The following is a 19657-nucleotide window of genomic DNA, read 5'->3' as shown; positions in this document are numbered from 1 at the left end:
ACACATATTTTTTTCAGCAATTTTACATATGTTTAAGTATTTCAAGAGAAAATGTACCTGTCTATGTCGATTTTCCAGGACTTTTTTTTTTTTTTTTTTTTTTTAATTTAAGGTAAAAAGACAGATCTCCCATTTGGTGGTTCACATCCCAAATGCCCACAGCGGCAATGACCAAGCCAAGTCAAGGCCAGCAGCTGGGATATCAGTTCAGGTCTCCCACAGAGGTGGCAGGAACCCAGGTGCTTGAACTATCACCCACTGCCTTTGAGGGTGTGCATCAGCAGAAGGCTGGAATGGGGAACACAGCCAGGACTTGAACCCAGGCTTTCTGTAGGCACTTGAACTGCAATACTATATGCTAACACCTACACTAAATTTTTTCATTCCCTGCATTAACACTACAAAACAAGTGTATCTCAATATATAATTTACCAAAATATTAATAATGGTTATACCCTACTGATGGTTAATGAATGACTTTAATTACTTTAATCTATATGCTTATGTCTTGGAGTTATTTGTGTTTTTTAACTTTTGTATAAGGAATCCAATTACTTTTATAGTAAAATAGGTGGTAGTTATTAGTTTCTGGATTTTTAAATTTATTTTTATTTATTTAAAAAGTAGAGACAGAGACTTCCCATCTACTGGTTCATTCCGCAAGCACCTGCAACAGCCAGGGCTGGGTCAGGCCAAAGCTACAAGTCCAGAACTCCCTCTGGATCTCCCTGACAGGTGGCGAGAACCTCACTAACCGGAGCTTCCATCTGCTGCCTTCCAGGGTGCCCACTAGCAGGAGGCTGGACTCCAGGACGGAGCCAACGAATCCAAGCACTCCCATATGGCCCCATAACCACCGCCTGCCACACACCCACTCCTCCTCGTTTTAATTAGGGAGTTACAACAAAGTGAAATTGCGGGGAGGGTGTTTGGTATGGCATGGGATGCCTGCATCTGACAGCACAGTGTCTAGATTTGAGTCCTAGCTCCACTTTCAATTTTAGTTTCCTGCTGGTCTGCACCCTCAGAGGTAGCCAGTGATGGCTCAAGGAATCCGACCCTTGCTACCCACAGCGAGGCCCTGACTGAGCTCCAAGCCCATAGCTTTGCTCTGGCACACGCCTGCTATTGAGCCCCAGCTGCGGTGGGCATTGAGGAATGAACTAGCAGATGGAAGATCTTCCTCTATCTGCCTTTCAAGTAAAAATGAAATAAATAATAAAACTAAAACTAAAACGTTAAATTAGTGCACATCAAATTAGAACATACTAGTATCTGTCAACTGATTCAGGTTAATCTTCTCCCAAACAAATGACAACACACACAAAAAAATTTTTTTTGACAGGCAGAGTGGACAGTGAGAGAGACAGACAGAGAGAAAGGTCTTCCTTTGCCATTGGTTCACCCCCCAATGGCCGCCGTGGCCGGCGCACTGCGCTGATCTGAAGCCAGGAGCCAGGTGCTTCTCTTGGTCTCCCATGGGGTGCAGGGCCCAAGGACCAGGGCAATCCTCTACTGCACTCCCTGGCCACAGCAGAGAGCTGGCCTGGAAGAGGGGCAACCGGGACAGAATCTGGCGCCCCGACCAGGACTAGAACCCGGTGTGCCGGTGCCACAGGCGGAGGATTAGCCTATTGAGCCGCGGCGCCGGCCATCACAAAATGTTTATACAGATTGAGTAACCGCTATTCAAAATGCTTGGGACCACAAGTATTTCAAATTTTAGGTTTTTTTCAAATGTTGGAATATTTTCATATATATTATGAGGTATCTTGAGGATGGGACCGAAGTTGATGTTACATACAATCTTTAGACACACAGCCTGAAGGTATTTTATACAATATTTTTATTGTATGTACACTTTGACCACAACTAAACATGAGGTCAAGGTGTGGAATTTGCTATATGCAATGTCACTTCAGCGTTCAAATCGTTGGATTCTGCAGCATACTCAGTGTCATTCTGGATTCCAGGGTTTTTGGATTCGGGATATTGTAAATTCTATTTATAAACAGGATTATCAAGTGAAAAATGCAAGTTTCAAGACCTTTGTGACTATTTACTTTTCAAACAAGGGAAAAAGCAAAGAACCTTTAAAGATGGTGAGACAAGCTTCACTGTATCAAAGGGGCCATGGCATCCAAACCAAGAAGCTCTAACAAGACCTTCGGCAGTGAAGCACAGTAGTGCATTTCATTACTCTCCCGTATCTAACACTGAACACCATTTTCTAAAATGCATGGCTAAAAAAATCTTTAATTGTATACAATTATTTAACATTTCCTGTTACAATATTCTGTTTATTTAAATCTGTATTTAGTTCTAAAACTGAACATAAAAAGTTTACTCAATAGGTCTCAGACGCAGACTCATTTTTCAGCACTTTATAGCAAATGAAGTCTGTTCCTCATTATCAAAGACAGACAAATATGTTTTTGTCTGCTGGTTCCATGGGTAAAAGAGAACACCTGTATTTAAAACCCAAAAAAGGAACTTGCCCTTCACACTGACACTGAGCATTTATTAAAACTGTCAAAATTCAGGAAAAATGAAAGACTACTACTACAGAGCCTTAAGAATTCTAAAAGAAACAAATTTAACATAGAATATAATAAAATGAATGTCATGAATTACAAGACAATAAACCTATAGGACTCCTGTTTTTCAGAGGCAATGGTAACTAAACCAAAAGCTCCCAATTCCACCTCAAACACTTCAGGTTTTCAGTGATACAACCTGTCAAAGTCATTGAAAGCACACAAAGGGACATGTGTTAACATCTCCCTGATTATTCCTTTAATACCAAAAGAAAACAAAATCTGAGATAAAGTATGTCACTTGGGGGCTGGCACTGTGACACAGTGGCTTAAAGCCCCCAGCCTGCAGTGCCAGCACCCATAAGGGCACTAGCTCGATTCCGGCTGCTCCACTTTCAACAAAGCTCCCTGCTAATGTGCCTGGGAAAGCAGCAGAGGATGCCCCAAGTGCTTGGGCCCCTGCACTCATGTGGGAGACCTGGAAGAAGATCCTGACTCCTGGCTTCAGATTGGCCCAGCTCCAACCATTGCAGCCATTTGGTGAGTGAACCAGTGAATGAGAGACCTCTCTCTCTCTCTCTCTACCTCTCTCTTTGTAACTCTTTCAAACAAATAAAATAAATCTTAAAAAAATAAAATAAAGTATATGTCATTTGGTCATAAATAACATTACACAGTAAAACTGCCTTCTCAAGGTGTCTGATCTCCCATTAATTTGAAATTGAGGTTCAGAATTTAACGCAGTATCATTTACTTAAAGTCCTCACTGTAGAAATTTCTCTTCTAAAAATTAATACTAATCTGAAAAGGACCCTTAGGAAAACAAGCAAATATCTAACGAGTCCCAAAATAATTTCACAGAAATGCCTGTACACTGCATAAATGAACTGGCAGATAAAATATTCCTTAAAACATTCGAAGAATAGTCTGCCAGAGAATTCAAAATACCTTGTGTACAGCTTACAGATCTTCAATTCCCACAGAATCCCCACTTAGTAGACACAGGTTACTAATTACACTTTTCTAACATGGCAAAGAAGATCCTTCCTTGGCACCCAAATCTTTAAAAAGGCACAGAATATTTATTCAAGAATTAGTGGATAGTACCTTCTGTCAATTCCCTCCATTTTGTTTCTGTGTAATGTTCAAAATAATTTTTTTATAGATACTGAAAACAAGATGATAAATTCTAAATATCTAAATGACAACTAGAGCAAGACATACAAAGTACCTGAAGATAAAAACACTCATGAAAGACTTCAAAAATCACTATCATTTGCATGACTGGAGATTTGCCAGTGAAATCAGTGCACTGGAGTCAGAAGCATTTATTTATTGATATGTGCCTTTTTTATTTTCTAAATAATAGATTGTATAGCTTAAATAAAGAACCTGAATTTATAGGCTCATAAACTTTAGTACTTAACTGCCAGGATTTCTTGGAAAATTTTTAAAAAGGTCTCTGGATCTCAACCAGTGTTATTTCTCCATGCTTTGTATATACAGTTAAAAGTTATTACCAAGATCATTAACAGAGAAGAAAAGCAGGCAATTCCCACAAATAGAAAAGTAAAACACTGTAACACCAGGGGGAAAAGAACCTACTTAAATACATGAGACCTGAGGTAAGCCCATATTTAAACACCACATAGCCATTTACCTTCACTGAATTCATTTAGCAACTCTTCCTTGGTCCAATTACATGAGGTTATTAGAAAAAAGCCTTTTACTTTCAACACCCTGGAGAGAGATTTCACATATTGCTTCCTCTTCTCAATTGCATTGTCAGGATTAAGGCTTATGGCATCAAAAGTCCCTTTGTCAATACAAATTTGAAATCCAGAGAGCTTTGTGGAAAGATTCAAAAAGTCTTCTACCTATATTAGAAATCAAGGTCTGCATGAGAACAATGAACACACAAGCTTTACAGAATTCCATGAAAACATGTAAAAAGTTATAGATAAAAGGGCCCATCAGTTATGATAGCATTTTACATATAATAAACATATTTTCAACATTAAAGCAAACCTTTATGAGCCTCATTCCACGATCATTAAAGTCAAGTAGTAAGAGGAACTGATAGTGATTCCCAGACATTCCAAATCTCTACAAATTTGGAAACAAATCAAAGCCAGGTACTCGGACTCATAATACCACACATTATAGAGCTCATAAGCTGCTTTACGAAAAAGCTGTTCCTTTTGAAAAGCAGAAAATTTGATGTATTTACCAAAATGACAAAACTTACTTAGAACTCAGGTCACTGGAAGTAAGATTTTTAGCTTATGCTCTTGGCTGTGTAACCCACAGTAAACATGATGAATGAAACGTCCTTATGCTTTGAATGAGCAACTTTGTAAAACTACTAATGGATATAATGAATGGCATGAAGCTTGAGAAATTAAATGACTATTTTAAACTATAATACTTAACTTGGTAAATATAATGCATTTTAGATATTTAAAGTCGTACATAAGTATCTTGTTTTCAATAACAGTACATTTTAAGGATGTGAAATACAGATCTGCCTCAATTTTATAAAACATCCACAAATACTTGCAAATGAACCTGAACCTGAAAAGCTAGTATGGAAAATAATTAAGCAATTAGCTAATGATTATTCATAAAAATTTAATAAAGTAATTTTAAGTAGTATTTTGTCTGAGACTCTTATTGACTTAAAAATGTGAGTGTTTACTTATATTTCAGGCGAGTTTCCCTCCCTCATGTCCAAAGTACAGTATTCACTGCACTCAAAGCAAAATAATAAATACCACTCTCAAGAACTGAGAAGCTTCCTCATCCTAAATGCCTCAAAAAAGTATTCATTTATTCAACAAACATTTTGTGGACATCTGTTGTGCCAGTACTTTTTAGACAGTGGATATAACAGTAAATAAAACATTAGAGGTCCTTGCATTCAAATACACCTTTCAGCCTGTAAAGGGAGGGAGAAACAATAAATAAGCCACTGTGGTTTGCAGGTGTCCTCCAGAATTCAGTGGGGGAAAGGTAACCCCCAAAGCCATGTGTTAGTGATATCTGGAAGTGACATCTGGGGGTGACTGGGTTACGAGGGCTCTGCCCTCGAGAGTGGAGTGACGAGTTACTGAGGGCATTGCTCTGGAACAAAAGCAGGGACCTGTGGCATGCCTGGTCTGTCCCACTGCCATGTTCTGATGCAGAAGAGAGCCTTCAGCAGACGCTGACGCCATGCTCTTGGACTTGAGGCCTCCAGACCATGAGCTGAAGAAACATCTGTTCTTTATAAATTACCAGTTTGTGCTATTCAATTACAGTACAGAAAACAGACTAAGAAATAAGTTCCACGGGTAATTTCAGATAAAATGCTATCAAGAGAACAAAAACAGAGTAATAAGACGCTGAGTGACTGGGAGAGAGGCATTTTGGAAAAAGTAGTCTGGAAAAGCATTTCTCAGGTGATACTGGAGCAGGGATCTGAATCATGAGAAGGAGCCCAGTGTGTTAACATCAGGGCAGAGGGTAGCAGGTGCAAAGACGACACAAGCAGCCGGCGCCGTGGCTCACTAGGCTGATCCTCCGCCTTGCGGTGCTGGCACACCGGGTTCTAGTCGCGGTCGGGGCACCGGATTCTGTCCCGGTTACCCCTCTTCCAGGCCAGCTCTCTGCTGTGGCCAGGGAGTGCAGTAGAGGATGGCCCAAGTGCTTGGGCCCTGCACCCCATGGGAGACCAGGAGAAGCACCTGGCTCCTGCCTTTGGATCAGTGCGGTGCGCCGGCCGCAGCGCGCCGGCCGACGCGGCCATTGGAGGGTGAACCAACGGAAAAGGAAGACCTTTCTCTCTGTCTCTCTCTCTCACTGTCCACTCTGTCAAAAAAAAAAAAAAAAGAGAGAGAGAGAGAGAGAGAGAGAAAAAAAAAAAGATGATATAGGAAGAACACGCTTGGCATGTTTCAGGAATAGAGAGCAAGCCAGGACTTCAGCACCAGAGGGAGAGGTAAAAAATGTGGGACTCCATAAGGCTGGATGCAGGGTTCAGATTCCATTCCCAGCAAGGAAACCAAAGGAACTGACCTTTTCAAAGGTCACCCTCACCTCCTGTGGTAAATGGACAGGAGAGCAAGAGTGGACAGGAGGAGGCCAATGAAATGGCTCTTGTAGTCATCTCTGAAACAGATGATGGCGGCTTGAACTTAACAGACAGCAATACAAGTATCAAGAAACTGGGGCCAGTGCTGTGGCATAGGGAGTAAAGCCACCACCTGCAGTGCCAGCATCCCATATGAGCACCAGTTCAAGCCCCAGCTGCTCCACTTCCAATCCAGTTCTCTGCTATGGCCTGGGAAAATAGCAGAGGATGGCCCAAGTGCTTGGGCCCCTGTACCCACATTACATGGGAGACCCAGAAGAAGCTCCTGGCTCCTGGCTTCAGATCGGCCAAGTTCTGGCCGTTGCAGCCAACTGGGGAGTGAACCAGTGGATGGAAGACCTCTCTATCTATTTATCTCTCTCTCTCTCTCTCTCTCTCTCTCTCTCTCTCTCTCTCTCTCTGCCTCTCTCCTCTCTGTAAACTCTTTTAAATAAATAAATAAATGCTAAAAAAAAAAAAGTTTGAGGAAAAAAACAAGAGTTGCATTGGACTAATTAAATTAGGAAACTATTAGCTATTCAAGTGGAACTTTAGAGCAGGCAGCCTTTAAGTAATTCTAGAGCTCAAAGGAGAGACCTAGGCTAGAAATATAAATTTGGGAGTCATTATCACAGAGACTATACGACACAAAAATAAACTAAATGATCTTTGCTGAGTATATTACTCTTCATGTCTACAACTTTTTAGTCTGGTTAATTCATAGCTAAGTATTATTTGTGTTTTTTGTAAACAAGGGTTGGAGATGTAGTGTATGAACACACATGCACAAAAGGAAGAAGAGAAAATAATTTCTCCAAATCAACTAGAATAAATGTTAAATATAGTCTCTCTTTTTTTTTTTTTAAAGATTTATTTCTTTATTTGAAAGTCAGAGTTACACAAGAGAGAGGATAGGCAGAGAGAGAGTCTTCCATCTGATGGTTCACTACCCAACTGGCCACAAAGGCAGGAGTTGTGCCGATCTGAAGCCAGGAGCCAGGAGATCTTTCCGGTCTCCCACATGGGTGCAGGGGCCCAATGACTTGGGCCGTCTTCTACTGCTTTCCCAGGCCACAGCAGAGAGCTGGATCGGAAGTGGAGCAGCCGGGTCTCCAACCCTCGCCTACAGAGGATACCGGCACTTCAGGCCAGGGCGTTAACCTGCAACGCTGGCCCCCCAAATACAGTTTCTTAAAAATGCTTCAGTTTGGATTTTTTTTTTTTTTTTTTTGACAGGCAGAGTTAGAGAGAGACAGACAAACAGACAGACAGACAGAAAAGTCTTCCTTTTTCCGTTGGTTCATCCCCCAAGTGGCCGCTATGGCCGGCGCGCTACGCTGATCCGAAGCCAGGAGCCAGGTGCTTTCTCCTGGTCTCCCATGCAGGTGCAGGGTCCAAGCACCTGAGCCATCCTCCACTGCACTCCTGGGCCACAGCAGAGAGCGGGACTGGAAGAGGAGCAACCGGGACAGAACCCGGTGCCCCGACCGGGACTAGAAACCAGGGTGCCGGCGCCGCTAGGTGGAGGATTAGCCTAGTGAGTCGCGGCGCCGGCTCAGTTTGGATTATTTATGGTTAACCCTTAGTTTATGAATTCAAAAGATGTCAGCAAATTAATATACCTTAGAAACACTTAAACTTCATAACTTCTATTATAAATGAAATTATAGTAATATAAATATTTACCTTCAATTTAATGTTAGATAACCCTTCTTTCTCTAGGATCCTTTCAGAAAGCTGAATTGCTGAAGGAGAGTAATCAATTCCGGTAATGTTACTGAAACCAAATTTTGCCTAGAGACAAAGAAATAATTTTATACTTTAATTATAAAAAGTTTTTAATATTACGTTTTGACTGTGAGTTATAATATCCCTTAAGAACTGGGGTTGTTTTATTTTTGTTATTGTTCAAATAACATATAATATTCAATAAGCAATAATGTTTAAATTTTATTATAGAATCCAAACAGAAGCCAAAATTTTAAATTTATAAAATGTGACAATTAATTTGCTTTTATAGCATTTCACTTATTTTTCTCAAAGTCAATGAAATATATGCATAAGCACTCAGGAACATGTAGTATTAACTTCTAATGAAATATGCTCCAACTGACACATAAATTTGTCACAGATTTTACTCTATCCAATAAAGTACATTAATAAATTAAATGCAAATATAATAACATGTTGATTGTAAAAATCTTCCTGCAGTGGAACTGTGAATTTTTTAATTCTCTACCAGCCACATGATTACTGACGACTCTGCGTATGTATAGTACCTTTTCATTTTGAAATATTCCATACATTCCATTAGATCTTTATCTCCAAGGCTCTGAGAACGCTGTTGGACTCAAGAATGCTGCCTGCGCTAGTCACGGATCCATCCAGGCTGTTGGACTCAAGAATGCTGCCTGCGCTACTCACGGATCCATCCAGGGTCTGTGGAGCTTGCAGCAAAGCTGGGTGGTGGCTTCTGCTCTCCACCTCACCCTTGACCTTGCTTAACATTTCTGGACCGTTAAGACTAAAAATAACTTCAAGGGAAATACAAAAGACAAAAGAAGAGAGAAAGTACAGTGTGGCCTAAAATTCCTTTGGTGCTCTTCACCATTTACTAAATGGTCACCTCCTTCACACATCGAGGCAGCCATAGGCCTAGCGGTCAGGACACTCCACTCCATACGGAGAGAGTGCCTGGGCTGGAGCCCCAGCTGTGCTCCTGATTCCAGCTTCCTGCACCCACACACTAGGGATGGGGGCACGGGGGACAGCTGAAGTAGGCAGGTCCCTGCACCCACACACTGAGGGACAGGGGCACGGGGGATAGCTGAAGTAGGCAGGTCCCTGCACCCACACAGGAGCTGTAGTTCCCAGCTCCCAGTTTCCCAGGAAGTAAACAAGAGGATGGAAGGTCTCTCTCTTTCTTTCTATTACTCAAATTCATAAAAGAAACACATTTTAAAAAATTAAAAATAACTTAACCAACTTCCACACACATATTGAAACATTATGTAACTTTATGAAACTTTTTTAAAAAATAAAAATAAATGATTTATTTGAAAGGCAGGGTGACAGAGAGTGGGAGATGCAGAAACAGCTTCCAAACACTTCCCAAATAGCCAAACATCTGGGGCTGGGCAGGACCAAAGCCAAGAGCCAGAATTCTATTTGGGTCTCTCAAATGGGTGGCAGGCACTCAAGTGCTTGAGCCATCATCTGCTGCCCCCCAGGCACGCTAGCAGGAAGCTGGCTCCAGAACAGAGGAGCCTGGACTCAAACCGCCACTCTGATTTGGGATGTGAGCATCTCAAGGCCAGCTTAAGCACAAGGCCCTCTCCTTACATAGACTTTTCAATCCTAATTCCTATTCAATACTCAAGTCATACATACCCCAGTTATTTTCCAACAAAGCATCTGCTTCCTGTGTTTTTATTCTAACCTTAGGTCTAACAACCTCTGATTTGACTTCTACCTCCCAGCCTTTCAGTCATCTCCCTCCACACCCTTTAAGGCCTTCATTTCCTTATTTGCCTCAGTTTCTGTTATATGAAACCTAGAACCCAGGATGATGCTATTAACTGGTAATTTTCAGTTCCTTCCCATGCCTGTTTATTCTTCGTGCAATCTATATTAAAAAAAATCACATATGGGGTAGGTATTTGACACAGCTGTAAAGATACTGCTGGTGAGGGAAATAAAAAAAAAAAAAAAAAAACACTGTTGGGGGCCAGTGCTGTGGCATAGCAGTCAAGCTGCCACCTGCAGCACCAGCATCCCATATGGGTACCAGTTAGTGTGCCAGCAGCTCCACTTCCAATCCAGCACCCTGTTAATGCACCTGGGAGGGCAGAGGAAAATAGCCCAAGTGCTTGGGCCTCTCCACTCACATGGAAACCCGAAAGAAGCTCCTGCCTTCAGCCTGGCCCTGATGACCACTGAGGCCATTTGGGGAGTGAACAAGTGGATGAAGATCTCTCTCTTTTGTCTGTCTCTCCCTCCCTTCCTCTCTGTAACTCTGCCTTTCAAATGAAATAAATAAATCTTTAAAAAATAAAATGTTGGGCACATCCACATCCCATACTAGAGTGCCTGGCTGGAGTCCTGGTTCTACTCCTTAATTCCGATTTCCTACCAATATGCACTGTGGAAGGCAGCAGCGAAGGCTGAAGTAGTCGGGTCCCTGCCACTCATGTGTGAGTTCTATTTTTCACATTCAATTTCTGGCACGCAGTAAAAAATAAGCACACATCAAAGAAACAATAAATAATCAAAACCCAAGGGGAAAACTGACATTAGAAATAGACCCTATAAAGGCCGGCACCACGGCTCAATAGGCTAATCCTCTGCCTGTGGCACTGGCACCCTGGGTTCTAGTCCCGGTCGAGGTGCCGGATTCTGTCCTGGTTGCTCCTCTTCCAGGCCAGCTCTCTGCTGTGGCCCAGGAAGGCAGTGGAAGATGGCCCAGGTGCTTTGGCCCTGCACCCACATGGGAGACAGGAGAAGCACCTGGCTCCTGGCTTCAGATCAGTGCAGTGCGCTGGCCGCAGTGGCAATTGGGGGGGTGAACCAATGGAAAAGGAAGACCTTTCTCTCTGTTTCTCTCTCTCACTGTCCACTCTGCCTGTCAAAAAAAAAAAAAAAAAAAAAAAAGAAAAGAAAAGAAAAGAAAAGGAAAAGAAATAGACCCTATAAGAAAACCAAAAAAAAAAAAAAAAAAAAATCACCAGAAACAGATTTTCAAACAATCAAAGTAAATGACAACGAAGAGCTGGAGAATTCTGGCAGAGTCCTGAAAACTTTGACAATGAGAAAAACTAAACAACTGAAAAATACAGTAACTAAACTAAGAAATTGAAAGATAGACTTCACAACACATTAGACACACGGGGAAAAAGAATTAGGGAATTGAAGTCAGAAGAAACTATTTCTGTTAAACATAGAAAGAAAAAAAGATTAAATAACAAAAAACATAAAAGACATGGCACAGATCTATCACAGAAATAGATACAGGGACATACTTCAAAAAATTTGTGGAAAACGGCATTAAAATTATTTTCGTGGAAAGGAATACAAGTATAGGTTTGGTTTTTTTTTTTGGTTTATTTTTTGTTTTTTGTTTTTGACAGGCAGAGTGGACAGTGAGAGAGAGAGACAGAGAGAAAGGTCTTCCTTTGCCGTTGGTTCACCCTCCAATGGCCACTGTGGCTAGAGCGCTGCGGCCAGCGCACCGCACTGATCCGATAGCAGGAGCCAGGTGCTTCTCCTGGTCTCCCATGGGGTGCAGGGCCCAAGCACTTGGGCCATCCTCCACTGCACTCCCGGGCCACAGCAGAGAGCTGGCTTGGAAGAGGAGCAACCGGGACAGAATCCAGCGCCCCGACCAGAACTAGAACCCGGTGTGCCGGCGCCGCTGGCGGAGGATTAGCCTATTGAGCCGCAGCACTGGCTGCATGTATAGGTTTTCATGATATGCATCTTCTATGAACTTTTTGAACCTTTTCTATGTACAGAATCTAAGAAGAAATGAGACTACAGCGAAAAGAGAAAATGATTTATGAGTTTTCCAATACTAACAAGCCACAAATTCAAAAAGCACTATATAAACCCAAAGCAAGATAAAACAAATACCCACACCTAGGCACATTACAGTTTATTTGATTAAAAGACCAAGAAACTCTCAGGGCCAGCACTGTGGTAGGTTAAGACTCCACCTGCTGCACCAGCATCCCCTATGGACACCAATTGTGTCCCAGCTGCTCCACTTCCAATCCAGCTCTCTGCTGTGGCCTGGGAAAGCAGTAGAAGATGGCCCAAGTGCTTTGGTCACTGCACCCACGTGGGAGGCCCTGAAAAAGCTCCTGGCTCCTGGCTTTGATTCAGCTCAGCAATGGCTACTTTGGCCCTTTGGGGAGTGAACCAGCAGATGGAAGACCTCTCAAATACCTCTCACTGACTGTCTGTAACTCTGCCTCTCAAAGAAAGATATAAATCTAAAAAAAAAAAAAAAAAAAAAAGGAAACTTCTCAAAAGAATCCATGGAGTATGGGGGGAGGGGCACAAAGGACAGATTATCTTCAAAAGGTCAACAATAGGGTTTACAGCTTACAATAAAAATAACTGAAGTGAGCCGGCGCCGTGGCTCAATAGGCTAATCCTCCACCTTGCGGCGCCGGCACACCGGGTTCTAGTCCCGGTTGGGGCGCCGGATTCTGTCCCGGTTGCCCCTCTTCCAGGCCAGCTCTCTGCTATGGCCAGGGAGTGCAGTGGAGGATGGCCCAAGTGCTTGGGCCCTGCACCCCATGGGAGACCAGGAAAAGCACCTGGATCCTGGCTCCTGCCATCGGATCAGCGCAGTGCGCCGGCTGCAGCGGCGGCCATTGGAGGGTGAACCAACGGCAAAGGAAGACCTTTCTCTCTCTGTCTCTCTCTCTCACTGTCCACTCTGGCTGTCAAAAATTTAAAAAAAAAAAAAAAAAAAAAAAAAACTGAAGTCAGAAAATAATGAAAGAATAAATTAAACAGCAAAAACATCTATCAAAAAATGTAGTAAAAACAGCAATCAAAAATATAGACAATTTGGGCTGGCATTGTGGCATAGCAGGTAAAGTTGCTGCCTTCAACACTGGATCCCATATGGGTGCCGGTTCAAGTCCCTGCTGCTCCACTTCTGATTCAGCTTTCTGCTAACAGCTTGGGAAAGGCAACAGAAGATGGCTCAAGGGTTTAGACTCCTGCCACCCATGTGGGAGACCTAGAAGAAGTTTCTGGCTCCTGGCTTTGGCCTGGTCCAGCCTTGGCCATTATGTTCATCTGGGGAGTGAATCAGCAGATGGAAGATTCTCTCTCTCTCAATAAAACTTTGACTTTCAAAAAAATGAATCTTTAAAAAAATATATAGGTGATTGATGAAAAAGTACTAAATATAAGCAATGATCATCAATGGCTGTAAACTGAACAGAAAGACAATCAAACATCACATGCCACATATGCAAATATGCACAACCATTAAGCTTACCTGCTAAAAACACGATTTTAATAAAAATCCCTGGATCAGTGGTCAGAAAACTTTCCATAAAAGAACAGGGTAAATATTTCAGGCCTTGTCAGCCTTCTATTCTCTATCACAACTACCCAACTATCCCAACACAGCACCTAAACAGCCAGAGACAATAAGAGATTGGATGTGGCTGTATTCCAATAAATATTTATAACACAAGGGAAACCCAGATTTGACCTACAGACTGTAGTTTAACTCCTATTGTATTTTTTTTTAAGATCTATTTTATTTATTTGAAAGAGCTACACAGAGAGAGGAGAGGGAGAGACAGAGAGAGGTCTTCCACCTGCTGGTTCACTCCCCAAATGGCTGCAACGGCAGGAGCTGTGCTAATCTGAAGCCAGGACCAGGAGCTTCCTCCAGGTCTTCCCACACGGGTGCAGGGCCCAAGAACTTGACCATCATCTACTTTTCTCCCAGGCCACAGTAGAGGGCTGGATCGGAAATGGAGCTGCCAGGACCTGAACTAGCGCCTATATGGGATGCTGGCACTGAAGGTGGCGGCTTTACTCGCTACACCACAGCGCCATTTTGGATTTAAGTTCTAATATCAGGCAATACAGGCAACAGAAAAAAAGATTAAATGTTACTATTAATATGCAATTAGAAAACTCATACTTGGAAAAAATGCACAAGCTAGCTTCTACAACAGACTGCAAAGTTACACAAAGGAAAGACGAAGGGGGAACTTAAAAGAGCCTTAAGAATCATCAACCAGTTGCAAACGTCTCAATAAAATAACAAGAAGATGAGGCCAACGTTGCAGGTATAGCCGTCACCACATCCCACATGGGCACAGGTTCAAGTCTCAGCTGCTCTACTTCAGATCCAGCTCCCTAATAATGGCCTGGGAAAAGCAGCAAAGGACACCTCAAGTGCTTGGGCCCCAGAAGAGAACCAGAAGAGGTTCCTGGCTTCAGCCTGGCCTGGCCCTGCCTTGGCCAGTAAGGCCATCTGGGGAGTGAACCAGCAGATGGAAGATTTCTCTCTCTGTGTGTCTCTTCCTCTCTCTTTATTTTCTTTTTCTTTCTTTCTTTCTTTTTTTTTTTTTTTTGACAGGCAGAGTGGATAGTGAGAGAGACAGAGAGAAAGGTCTTCCTTGCCATTGGTTCACCCTCCAATGGCCGCCGAGGCTGGCACGGTGTGACCAGCTCACCGTGCTGATCCGATGGCAGGAGCCAGGTACTTATCCTGGTCTCCCATGGGGTACAGGGCCCAAGCACTTAGGCCATCCTCCACTGCACTCCCTGGCCACAGCAGAGAGCTGGCCTGGAAGAGGGGCAACCGGGACAGAATCCGGCACCCCGACCAGGACTAGAACCCAGTGTGCCGGCACCACAAGGCGGAGGATTAGCCTAGTGAGCCACGGCGCCGGCCTCCTCTCTCTTTCATATACATAAATAAATCTTTTTAAAAAATGGAGATGAAAAAGATAGCTTGAAAACAGATCAACAAATTATGAAATCTGACCAACAGTGAGAAAATAGTGATATTCGTATTTACTGACTCCCAAAAGGAAAAAAAGACTGTGAAAAAAATGAACAAATAGACTGGAAACATCCCAAACTTGGCAAAAGACTTAAACTTACAGATTCAGAAAGTTCAGTAACACCAAGTAGGATAAATACAAAGAAATCCAAGCCATGGCACATCATAAGCAAACTGCTGAAAATAAAATACTTACAAGGACCTTAAGGTGTCCAGAAAAATGATGCATTACTTTTAGAACCCAACAATTAAGAAAAACTGCAAGGCCAAGGCTGTGGTTCAGTGGCTTAAGCCACAGTCTGCAGCTCTAGTCTCCCATATGATTACTGGTTCAAGTCCCACTTGCTCCACTTCCAATCCAGCTCCCTGCTAATGTGCTTGGGAAAGCAGCAGAGAATGGCCCAAGTGGTTGGGCCTCTGCACTCACATGCAAGACCTGAAAAAGCTCCTGGCTCCTGGCTTCAGCTTGACCCAGCTATGCTATTGTGGCCATTTGGGGAGTGAACCAGCAGAGGGAAGATCTGTCTCTTCTCTTTTCTCTCTCTCTTTCTCTGTGTGTGTGTGTAACTCTCCCTTTCAGATAAATAAATCTTAATAAAAAAGAATGTAAAGAGTTAAGAGAGAGAGAGAGTGAGAGAGGGAGTTCTTCCTTCTGTTGGTTCACTCCTCCAATGGCCACAACGACCGGGGCTGGGCCAGGACAAAGCCAGGAGCCAGGAGTTTCCTCTGGGTCTCACACGTGGGTGCAAGGGCCCAAGCACCCAGGCCATCCTCTGCTGCTCTTCTAGGCCATTAGCAGGGAGCTCCATCAGAAGTGGAACAGCTGGAACTCAAACCAGAGCCCACATGGAAAGCCAATGCTGCGAGCCGGGGCTTTAACTCACTGCACCAGAGCCTGCCCCCACTTAATAAAATTGTTTTAAAATAAAGACTGCAGATGTCTCATCAGAAACCATGAGGGGGTCGGCGCCGTGGCTCAATAGGCTAATCCTCTACCTAGCGGCGCCGGCACACCAGGTTCTAGTGCCGGTCGGGACGCCGGATTCTTTCCTGGTTGCCCCACTTCCAGGCCAGCTCTCTGCTGTGGCCCGGGAGTGCAGTGGAGGATGGCCCAAGTGCTTGGGCCCTGCACCCCATGGAAGACCAGGAGAAGCACCTGGCTCCTGCCTTCAGATCAGGGCCGACCGCGGCGGCCATTGGAGGGTGAACCAACGGCAAAAGGAAGACCTTTCTCTCTGTCTCTCTCTCTCACTATCCACTCTGTCTGTCAAAAATAAAAAAAGAAAGAAAGAAAGAAAGAAATTACATAACATTCAAATATTACTGAAATAAATGAACAATTAGCTCATAATTCTATTTTCAGCAAAAACATCCCACAGGAATGAAGATGAAATAAAGACATTCTCAGATTAGGTTAAACTAAGAATATTTGTTGGCAGAAAATCCTCTCCAAATAATTTCTCAAGGAAGTTCTTTAGACAGAAATAAAACTACAAGAAAGAAAGAAATAAAAATAAACTTGGAAAGTTCAAAATAAAGGAAGACCAATAGAAATAAGTATCTGGATGAACATAATGAACTATTTGCCTACTTAGCTCTTTAATATATGTTTAATTTTGAAAGGAAAAACTATAATATTATCTGATTAGATTTTAATGAACATAAAGGTAATCTTTAAGACAACCACAACATAAAGGGGGAAGATGAACCAATATATTGCAAGGTTTTGACATTCCACGTAAAGTGGTAAAATATTAATTCTAAGTAGGTTGTATGAAGTATACGTATTGTAATCTGTTCAGCAATCACTAAAGAAAGCTATACAGAGATGAAACATGGGCCAGTGTTATGGCAAAGCAGGTAAAGCCATGTCACCTGCGATGCTGTCAGCCCATGTGAGTGCCGATTGGTGCCTTGGCTGCTCCACTTGCAATCCAGCTCCCTACTTACGGCCTGAGAAATGTAGTGGAGGATGGCCCAAGTATTTGGGCATTGCCACCCGCCTGGGAGACCCAATGAAGCTCCTGGCTTCTGCCTGGACCAGTGCTGGCCATTGCAGACATCGGGGGAGTGAACCAGCAGATACAAGATTGATTCTCTACCTCTCTCTATGTAACTAACTTTCAAATAAACAAGCAAACCTTTAAAGACAGAGAGATGAAACAGTACTTAAAAAAATTTATGGATAACATGTATTATGAAAGACTGTGTGTGATTTTTTTTTTAAGATTTATTTTATTTATTTATAAGGCAGAGAAAGAGGGAAAGACAGAGGGAGAATGAGATCTTCATTTGCTGGTTAACTCCCCAAATGGACGCAATGGCCAGGGCTGGGAAGGCCAAAGCCAGGAGCATGGACTCCATCCAAGTCTCCCAAGTACATTGCTTTCCCAGAGGCATTAGCAGGATACTGGACAGAAAGCGGAACAGCTGGGACTCAAAAGACTGCTTCATTATGGGATGGCAGCATCACAGGCTCCAGTGGCTTACCTGGCTGTACACATTACATCAGCCCGTAAATGTGAATTGCAAAATATGTTGCACCAAAATAAATTTGTATTTTAATTCCATCTACCCAAAAGCTTTCTGAAGTGCACTTACAAACAAGGAGATGCACATAAAGCAGGAACAAAAGAATGAAAAAAACGACATAATAATGAGAAGTAAAAGGTAACCCTAAATGAAAACACCCATATAATTACATTAGGCAATAACATCTAAATACACCACTAAAGGACAGAGATTATGAGAATGGATAAAAAGCATAACCCAAACATTAGCTGCGAGTGTTCACTTCAAGTATAGTAAGGTGGGGTGAACATCACTGCGCAGCAGACTGAGCAGTCACCTTGGGGCCCACATCCCCTGTTGTCCCTGCTTTGAGTCTGGGCTACTCCACTTCCCCTCCAACTTCCTGCTACTACAGGAAACAGCTGATGGCTGAAACACCTGAGTCCCTGCCACCCACATGAGCCCTGGATGAAGTCTGGTTTTCTAGTTTCTCCTTGGTCTAGCCCCAGCTGTTGCAGGCGCTTGGGGATTCAACCAGCGGATGGAAGATCTGCCTCTAATGGAAAACACTGCTGTGCATAAGGCCAGTGGGGAATGACGGCTTGTATGCTAGTGGTGGTCAAAGCCCTAGGAGTCCGTGAGAATTAGGCTAAATAGGGAGACAGTTTCCCCTTGCAAAGATGCTCTGGGCTACTCTTGAAGAGCCACAGGATGTGGCTCAACAAAGGGAAGAAATGGCAACGTGCACAAGGAGTTAGGGGTGGGAGAGAGCTAAGTGTCCTCCCAGGCTTGCCTGTGCTGGAGGTGAGTGAGTGATAGGTGAACCCAGGACCTGAACAGTAAAAGCTACGTGCAGCAGATGAAAGACATCAGTTTGTTCCATGTGTGTGAGTGGGTGTCACCCTTTCTCTCCCTGTTCACGCTACCTTTCAAAAAAAAATTGTTTAAGATAGATCTTCCACCCACTGGGTCACTCCAGATGGCCAGAATGGCTGGAGCTGTGCCAGGCTAAAGCCAGGAGCAGGATCTTCTTCTGAGTCTCCTGTATAGGCTGCAGGGGCCCAGGAACTTGAGCCATCTTCTGCTGCCTTCCCAGGCACATTAGCAGGGAGCTGGATCGTAAGTGGAGCAGCCAGGCCTCGATATGGGATGCCGGCACCTCAGGCAACAGCTTTACCCACTACACTACAATGTCAGCCCCACTTTTTTTTTTTTTTAAGTACATATAAAACAGAAATAAAAGTTTCTAAACTGCATGTAGAAAAGTGAAGTGGTAAAGTCACTGTGAAAAACGGTGTAGCAGTTCCTCAAAATCAGCATACAGGGGCCGGGGCTGTGGTGGAGTGGGTAAAGCTGCTGCCTGCAGTGCCAGCATCCTATATGGGTACCGGTTCAAGCCCCGGCTGCTCCACTTCTGATCCAGTTCTCTGCTAAGGCCTAGGAAAGCAGTAGAAGATGGCCCAAGTTCTTGGGCCCATGTACCCGCATGGGAGACCTAGAGGAAGCTCCTGGCTCCTAGTTTCAGATCAGTGCAGCTCTAGCCATTGCGGCCATTTGGGGAGTGAACCAACGGACAAAAAACCTACCCCCCCCACCGCCTCTCCTTGCTGTGTAACTCTGACTTTCAAAGAAATAAATAAATCTTTAAAAAAAAACTATACATGGATATCAATTTTTTTTAATATTTGTTTACTTGAAAGGCAGAGTTGCTGAGGGAGACACACAGAGAAGTTTTCCATCTGCTGGTTGACTCCCAGAGGGTGGCAACAGCTGGGGCTGGGCCAGGCCAAACCAGGAGCCAGAAGCCTCTTCTGGGTCTCCCATATGGGTGCAGGGGCCCAAGGACTTGGGCCATCCTCCACTGCTTTCCCAGGCCACAGCAGAGAGCTGGATCAGAAGTGGAGCAGCCGGGACTCGAGGCATCGATACAGGATGCTGGCATCACAGGAGGCA

General features: G+C 43.4%; 1 protein-coding gene across 7 annotated transcripts in view; it reads right to left on the bottom strand.

Annotated features, from left to right (window-relative positions):
* EEF1AKMT2 (EEF1A lysine methyltransferase 2) overlaps window positions 1-19657 on the bottom strand; it is a 95324-nt gene that overhangs the window by 54461 nt on the left and 21206 nt on the right. For 6 of the 7 annotated variants that reach the window (XR_016221476.1, XR_016221478.1, XR_016221477.1 and 3 more), the window contains 2 exons: window positions 8335-8442; window positions 4198-4414 (listed from right to left, as the gene is read on the bottom strand). Coding sequence is in view for 4 of the 7 variants with exons in the window: in XM_089313855.1 (XP_089169981.1) it covers window positions 4198-4414; window positions 8335-8442 (325 nt within the window). In the remaining 3 variants the exon portion in view is untranslated. Of the gene's footprint in view, window positions 1-4197; window positions 4415-8334; window positions 8443-8927; window positions 8970-19657 lie in introns of those variants that run through there. The other variant, XM_051833542.3, reaches the window with a different exon arrangement.

This window comes from Oryctolagus cuniculus, chromosome 15, assembly GCF_051225735.1.
Source record: "Oryctolagus cuniculus isolate XC-2025 breed Fujian yellow rabbit chromosome 15, ASM5122573v1, whole genome shotgun sequence".
Taxonomy (NCBI): domain Eukaryota; kingdom Metazoa; phylum Chordata; class Mammalia; order Lagomorpha; family Leporidae; genus Oryctolagus; species Oryctolagus cuniculus.
This window is presented reverse-complemented; position numbering and strand designations above follow the sequence as displayed.